General features: G+C 48.8%; 1 protein-coding gene across 1 annotated transcript; it reads left to right on the top strand.

The window, feature by feature from the left end:
• The first annotated feature begins 2,939 nt into the window (after positions 1 to 2,939).
• Positions 2,940 to 6,316, top strand: LOC117724203 (H-2 class I histocompatibility antigen, Q10 alpha chain-like). The gene is made up of 5 exons (XM_076916852.1): positions 2,940 to 3,051; positions 3,253 to 3,522; positions 3,705 to 3,980; positions 5,540 to 5,815; positions 5,943 to 6,316. Exons 1-5 carry the CDS (start codon positions 2,943 to 2,945, stop codon positions 6,122 to 6,124), a joined length of 1,113 nt encoding a protein of 370 aa, XP_076772967.1. The 5' UTR covers positions 2,940 to 2,942; the 3' UTR covers positions 6,125 to 6,316.
• Positions 6,317 to 8,449: the final 2,133 nt, after the last annotated feature.

Below are 8,449 nucleotides of genomic sequence, written 5' to 3'. Positions count from 1 at the left end.
TTCCCCTAAGAAAAAAAATTTACCTTAACTTACTTAACTTTACCATATATATATATATATATATATATATATATATATATATATATATATATATATGATAGAACCAGGTGTTTCCTCAAACTGTGCATGCCAGACAGCTTCAAAGTATCTTCCCTATGATGGTTCATCTTAAAGAGGCTGTTATGCCCTGGTCTTGGGGTCTCCAAGAGATCCCAAGGAATTGCCATATCTGCTGTAGAGAAACATAAAAGCCTTTATTTCAAACCCAGGTTTGGACTGCAAATTGCACAGAGCAAAGTTGCAGCCCCATGTCTAGGGGTTTAGGGAATAAATACAAGCAGGTTATGTGGGGGGTGGGGGTGTTTCCAGACAGATAAGGGAAGCGATAATGTTTTTTACAAACTGGTCACAGCTGCCTGGGAACGCTTACTTCGTTTGATTTCTAGCTAAGGATGTATAGTGTTTGCTTTTTTCAAGGCCATAAGCCACTTGCATATACGTCAGCCAAAATGACGGTTAAATGAAGGAGACAGGAAAATCCAGCTGTCTTCTAACAAAACGGACAAGAGGGGGACATGGGAAATGTGAAGTGTAAAAACATCCAGTCCTCACACTGTTGTTTGATTCTGAATTGATTTCTCAAACAAAATGCTCACTCTGTTTATACACAATAAGATAATTATTTAAAGAGTAATTTGGAGAATCTAGAGAACTGGCTCAGTGGTTCAGAGCACTCTCTGTTATTGCAGAGGACTGGGTTTGGTTCTCAGCAACCACATGCTCTCTCATAAACACCCATACCTCCAGTCCCAGGGGGTCTGGCACCTCTTCTGATTATCAAGGGCTACAGTCAAACATAGAAAATAAATATTAAAATATAAACTAAAAGGGATAGATAGCATTGGAGAGCTGAGAATGGGAGACAAAGATCATATTCCACAGGAAGGAACATTTTTCTCCTTTTCTCAATCCACTGTCTCCTTGCCTACCACCAGGGACACCTCAGCAAGTCCCCACTGCGGTGATGACATGGAGCACAGGCACAGGTCCCTACTCAGGGTGAGAGAGTAGAAGCCATGTGAATCCTGACTGATGGACCTGAGCAGGACTGTGCAAGCCTGGCACGATGGATAGTGAGGGTGCAACATGTGACTGAGACCTGTGACTCCTGACATTGTTATCAGAAGAGAGCAAGGACCAGTGTGGGTGCAGGGATCTAGGTGCCCCCACTGAGCTGTGACCTCATGAAAGCAGGCCAATAAATCCCTTCCTGTGCGGAAGGGGAGACTCCTACTGTTCCCAGTGTCTCACCCTTGGTGTGCAGATAGAGGTGTGAGCTCACACTGTTCTTCCACCACACCTTTCCTCAGCCATCATGGACTCAAACCCTCTGAGACTAGAGAACAGATTAAACGCACATTTGTAAGTAGCTGGGGTCACAGTGTCTTATCATAGTAATAGAAATGTCACTAAAGCCAGATGTGATGACACAGGTCTTTAATCTCAGCATTCAGGATGCAGAGACAGATGGAACTCTGTGAGTTCAAGGCCAGCCTGGTCAACGTGGTGAGTTCCAAGATGACCAGAGCTGTGGAGACAGACCTTGTCTCAAAGTAGAATAAAATAAGAAAAGTAACAGAGACATGCTTTCTGTGAAGTGGCCTAAGGCCAGCTGCATTCTTAAGTTAGCATGAAACCTAAGAGCATCAAGTTCCCAGGGAAACAGGGAAGAGATCAGGTCAAACTCCACAGAATCAAAAAAAAAAAAAAATGTATGAATTTAATCTTTCCTCACTCTACTGATCAGGGATGAAACCTCACATCACCAATGTGTACTTTCTGACATAAGAATCATCTTTCTTCCAGTGTCCACACTGCACAGGTCTGAGGAACTGTGGGACCAACTTGGTTATCAGATCCAGTGTCCCCCACAGCTGTGACATTCATGTCCCTCACCTCATCAGCTCATAAGTGTGAGTGAAGGTCAGAGAGGGAGTGAGAGGGTCAGAGATTACATAACTTCTACCACACTATCATCATTATTCTGTGTTATAGTCGGTGACAGTTCCTCTCCTACTGTGATTGAGTCACTAAAACAACTGTACCATGGAAGTGCAGACACAGGGCAAGTGCAGTGTAGACAGAGATCAGTGCCCTGCTCTATGTGGTCTCCAAAGGGGTCTTTTTCTGTGGGCAAGGAGATCTCCTGTGCTGAGACAACGACCCAGATCCACATGGACAATCTCAGGACCTGGATGAAGATCCTTGTAAAACACACCTACCTGGATATGCTCCATCTGTGAGGAAACAAGAGGAGTCTGACTCTAACCCTCAAGTTGAGAACACAGATCCTGAGGGAAGAGGCAGAGTCTCCTCTTCACAGATGAGAGTCCAGCATTCATGCTTGGCAGTGTAAGCAGCTCACTGCAGTTGAACAAGGAGCCTGGTTTCTGTGGAGTCCTTGTGAGCTTGCAGGCCAGTGCCTCTGTTTTAAGGAGAAGCATCTCTGCACTGCATCCCCAACCACTTGTGTTACCATTGTATTCCAGGAAGTGGTTTTTCTTCTAGAAGAGTCCAGGGTCTGACTTCTGAAGAGAAGGAAGAGAGAGAGTGGGGGAGAGTATACAGAGAGTCTGGCCTGCAGGTCTCTCCTGGTGTCCAGACACCTCCTGGGTCAGAACTTGAAGACCCCATGACAAACAGCGCTCTGTCCACAGCAGAGAGTTCAGGCAAAGTCTTAGTCGCCAGGCTTTGTGGTCACGGGTGGGGTAGCCCAGGTCTGGGGATTCCCCATCTCCCCAGTTTCACTTCTGCTCTTAACTTGGGTCAGGTCCTTCTGCCCTGACACTGATGATGTGCTGGCAGATCTCACCCCTCTGCAATTGGGTGGCACAATCCAAGGGAACCAACCAGCGTCGCCCAGGACACTAGTTATAAAATCCATGCAGCTCTCGGGACTCAGAAGCCCCTTATCACAGATGGAGGTGATGGCACAGTGCATGCTGCTCCTGCTGCTGGTGGCCACCCTGTCCCCAACCCAGACCCGAGCGGGTGAGTGCGGAGTTAGGAGGGAAATTGCCTCTGCGGGGAGGGGCGGGGTGGCACAGGGGAAGCTGCATCCCTGCATGGCCCACTAGATCCTCCGCCCCTTCTTCACCTGCGTCCTGAGCCATGAGCCCTGCTCCCCTCCTGGCCCGCGCACCCATCCGAGATCACGGTGAGAGGTCGGGCTCTCACCACTCGCTGCCCCAGGCTCACACTCGCTGCGGTATTACTTCACCACCGTGTCCCGGCCTGGCCTCAAAGAGCCCCGGTTCATTGCTATCGGCTGCGTGGACGACACACAGTTCGAGCGCTTCGACAGCGACGCGGAGAATCCGAGGACAGAACCGCTCGTGCCTTGGATGGAGCAGGAGGGGCCAGAGTATTGGGAGCGGGAGACACAGAGAGCCACAGACTTGGAGCAGACTTTTCGAGTGGGCCTAAGGAACATTATGGGCTACCACAAGGACAGCGAGGGCGGTGAGTGACCCCGGGTGGAAGGTCACGACCCCTCCAGGTCACTACACTGGGCCCTGGAGACTTCTCAGGACCCAAGTCCCAGGTTAAGACCAGTTTCCCATTCAGTTTGGAGGAGTCTGTGCGTGGGTGGGGATGGTCCCGGAGCGGGGCGGGGCGGGCGAGGCTGACTGCGGGTCCTGCAGGCTATCACACATTACAGTGGATGTCTGGTTGTTACGTGGGGTCGGATGGGAGCTTCCTCCGTGGATATGTGCAATACGCCTACGATGGCCACGATTACATTGCCCTGAACGAAGACCTGAAAACGTGGAAGGTGGCAGACAAGGCGGCACAGATCACTAGAGTCAAGTTGGAGCTGGCTGGTGCTGCAGGGCGATACAGGGCCTACCTGGAGGGCACGTGCGTGGAGTCACTCCTCAGATACCTGGAGCTCGGGAAGGAGACACTGCTGCGCACAGGTGCAGGGGCCCCGGGCAGCTCCTCCCTCTGCCCTCGGGCTGGGGCTCAGTCCTGGGGAAGAAGAAACCCTCAGCTGGGGGGATGCCCCTGTCTCAGAGGGGAGAGAGTGTCCCTGGGTCTCCTGATCCTCATCACAATGACTGCACTGACTCTCCCAGGGCTCAGCCTTCTCCCTGCACAGTTTCCAGTCTGTCTCAGGAGGGAAGGAGAGAATTTCCTGACAGAACAGCAGGGGCTCCCTGCTGTCAGCCATGGCCTCTCCCAGGCAAGGTTACTACACCTCTCTATACACACTGACTCCTGTCATGCTGTGTCAGCCTTTGCACCTCAGGACCATAAGTCTCCATTACACTGATGTGAGACATGGACTCCCCTACACAAGGCTGGCTGGTTCCCCGAGTTTCTAAAACTTTCCAAAGAATACATTCTGGCAGATGCTCCCCAACCCCCCACCCCCACCCACACCCACACACACCTTGTCTGTGGGGTTTGCATCCCTCTGACAACCCAATTCTATCTATTCCTACAGTGCTGAATGGTCACAGGAGCCCTTATGGAGAAAAATAAATTGTGGAATTTCTTTTTCTTTTCTTGTTTTTTAAAAATCCCTTTTCTATTTCTTATTTCTTACTTTTTTTCTTTACTTTTGGGGGGGGCATTATTTTGCTTCTGGTCAGTTTTTGTCTGCACTGGGGTGATCCTGTTTCTCCATTCGCTTGTATTATCATTTGTATCAGTCTCCACAAGTGCCAGGGGAGACTGCTAACCTGGATAATTAGACAAGTTAAATCAGGTTTCTCATTAAAAAAAGGGATTCTTGTGAACTTAGACTGTTTCCTGTCAGAACTAAGCATCCAGATCCCTCCTATTCTAGTGCTCCCCCTAGTGAATCAGGAATTAAACTTTCTGAGAGAGGGGATCTTCTGCAATCCAGGGCTGAGAGGGAAGATCCACACACCCTGTGAGCCCTCTGTGTTTTAGTGAGAGCTGCACTGGAGTCCACAGCACACTCCCAAAATTTTGTGTAATAAACTTGTACCTTGTCACCCCAGAGGCAGGGGCTGGGAGTAATTTTCTTTGACTGAGTGTCAGAGGTTCACCACATTTCTGCTACACACTTTGTGATGGCTGTTCACTTGGACTGACAGTTATGCTGGTCAGAAACATGATCACAGTGGTTGAGTCTCAGTGGTGGCACCCTGCCAGTGGCAAATGGCTCTAATTTCTAATTTAGATATGAACTCAAACACATATGAAATTACTTATTTTTCATTCTATCTTCCATTCATTAACTACCTGTCTCATGCTATAGAACATCATATAAGGACAGCCATGTTCACCCACTGGCTCATGTGAATTCCCTCTTAGCTTCTGAATCGCCCAGGAACATGTGCCATTCTCTGCTGAGGGGACAAGCTCTACCTACTGGTCACTAATGCGATGGAAGTTGAAGTGTTCAAACAGACACATAGTTCACTGTCATCATTGATTTAACTATGTCTTGTGTAGATATCAGTTTGTCTTGTTAATTGTGGGATTTCTTGAATCTTTGACACAGATCCCCCAAAGGCACATGTGACCCATCACCCCAGATCTGAAGGTGATGTCACCCTGAGATGCTGGGCCCTGGACTTCTACCCTGCTGACATCACCCTGACCTGGCAGTTGAATGGGGAGGACCTGACCCAGGACATGGAGCTTGTGGAGACCAGGCCTTCAGGGGATGGAACCTTCCAGAAGTGGGCATCTGTGGTGGTACCTTTTGGGAAGGAGCAGAATTACACATGCCATGTGCAACATGAGGGGCTGCCTGAGCCCCTCACCCTGAGATGGGGTAAGGAGGGTGTGAGTGCAGAGCTGGAGTCAAGGAAAGCTGGAACCTTCTTTGGACCCTGAGCTGATCAGGGCTGAGAGCTGGGGTCATGACTTTCACCTTCATTTCCTGTGCCTGTCCTTCCCAGAGCCTCCTCCATCTAGGAACTCTAAAGTGGTGATCATTGCTGTTCTGGTTGTCCTTGGAGCTGTGGCCATCATTGTAGCTGTGATGGCTTTTGTGATGAAGAGGAGGAAAAACACAGGTAGGAAAGGGCAGGGTCTGCGTTTTCTCTCAGCCTCTTTTAGAAGTGTGCTCTGCTCATTATAGGAGACACATCCACACCCCGCATTGCTGCTGTCTCCAACTGGGTCTGCTGTCAGTTCTGGGAACTTCTAGTGTCAAGATCTTCCTTGAACTCTCACAGCTTTTCTTCTCACAGGTGGAAAAGGAGGGGACTATGTTAGTGTGGGGCACAGGATTGTCACAGAGCCATTAGAGTGAAGCATGATGGGAGCTCTGGGAATCTATAATAGTTCCTCCAGAGAAATCTTCTGGGATCCTCCAGTGTACTATGATATAAATATTTATACATATACATACACATACACACACACACACACACACACACACACACACATATATATATATGTATGTATGTATGTATATGTATATGTATATGTATATGTATGTATATACATTTGTTTTCTTTTACCCTAGGTAGGGACAGCTCCCAGAGCTCTGATATGTCTCTCCCAGATTGTAAAGGTGACACTCTGGGGCCTGACTGGAGAGGGGCAATGTGGACATGATCGGGTTTCAGGGACTCCCAGAATCCCCTGTGAGTGGTGGGTTGTTGGAATGTTGTCTTCATAGTGACAGTTCATGACTCTTGTTCTCTAGCATGAAGACAGCAGCCTGGAGTGGACTGAGTGACAGATGTGTTCAGGTCTCTCCTGTGATGTCAAGAGCCCTCAGTTTTCTTTAGACAAGTGTCGGATGTCCCCTGTGAGCCTATGGGCTCAATGTGAAGAACTGTGGAACCCAGTCTGACCTGCAAACCAGGACCCTGTCCCTGCACTGCCTGTGTTCCCTTCCACAGCCAACCTTCTGGTCTAGGGGCCATCTGCATCCTATCAGCTCCATGCTGCCCTGAGCTGCAGCTCCTCACTTCCACATTGAGAATAAGAATCTGAATGTGAACTTGATTGTTCACATCCTTGACCTGAGAGTTGACTGACAGGTAAATAAGGGATTGCAGAAATAAATGGCAGATGGAGAACCTTCCAGAATCTGTGTCACTATGCTGTATGTATCTGGTGGGACAGGATAAGGCTGTAAGAGTTGAGTGTAAGTGAGGATGTACCCAGATGAGATCACTGTTATCTAAGATGAGGTCACCCTCAGCTCTGTCTCCTCCAGGCTCTGTTCTCTTCATCACTGTGAAGCACATGCTGAGGGTCTGTGATCACAGGGACACAGGATGGCCAGAGCCTTGTCCTGTGAGCAGCCCAGGCTGCTGTCTAGTCTGTGGTTCTCCTCATAGATGTCCAACTGTGACAGCAGTAGGAGGTGTTTTTCTCTTTTTGTCACTACCAGACACAACAAGGGCCCTGTTCTCAGCATACTGTGGGCTACACTGATGAACTAAACTCTCCTAAGTTCCTGCCTACTTCCAGATGCCTCCATAGAGTTCTTCCCATCTTTCCCAGTTTTTTTCCCATCTTTCCCCAGCTAATCCTGGGTTGCAGGATCCACACAGAGGAGGGATCCACAGGCTCTCAGCTCAGATCTGGTCCTCTTGGACCTGTGCTGTGCCCACGGCCCCTCTCCATTCCTGGCTCTGAGGATCCTGATGCTGACTTTAGAGAAGATTCCAGGGTTGATGGAATGAGTCTACTTTAGATTTATGTTTATTTTAAAAGCTGGTCCACGGACTACACTGATGGCCCAGGGCAAAGACAAACTGTGCTACCCTGTGACTCATATCATGGGGTTTCTCCTTCCACCGTTTTACTGACTTGGGTTAACTATGATCTGATTGTAACAAGGCAAGCATGGTAAAAATATGTGACACGTTTGTCTTTATATGTTTTATCTTTCTTTCCATGGGATGAAGAGTCTGTCACACCTGGTGTGAAATTTTGCCTCCTCTGTCCAGTGTCCACACTGGTCAAGATGCACAGGGCTGAGGTGCTCAGAGGCAGACTCAGCTGTCACATGCATAGATTCACTGTCCTAATGCCTCAGTCTCTCACTCCCTTAGCTCAGCTCACCTGTCATCTCCCATCAACACAGGGGTGATCACAGGGCGGTGGGGAAGGAACTAAATGACATCTATTGCATTACCCTGTTCTCAGCATTCTGCATCCAACTGTTATTCATCTCTTACTGCAGTCAATGTAGCAACCTTTTCATAGGAGTGTGTACACAGTAACACACAATGCAGACAGGGTTTACTGCTGTGCAGGGTTCAGACACAGGCTCAGACTAGGAATCTTTTTCCCAGCAGAGAAGGGGACAACTGTATTGAAGGAATGCATGGATGCACACATGTTGGTTCATAAGTGGTCTCAAGATTTGAATATGTTAGACTGGAAGAGCAAGGGAAGCACTTGGGGAGGGGCAGCAGGAGAGGCAGGACAGGGAGATTAG

This window comes from Arvicanthis niloticus, chromosome 20 (genome assembly GCF_011762505.2).
Source record: "Arvicanthis niloticus isolate mArvNil1 chromosome 20, mArvNil1.pat.X, whole genome shotgun sequence".
Lineage (NCBI taxonomy): Eukaryota > Metazoa > Chordata > Mammalia > Rodentia > Muridae > Arvicanthis > Arvicanthis niloticus.
This window is presented reverse-complemented; position numbering and strand designations above follow the sequence as displayed.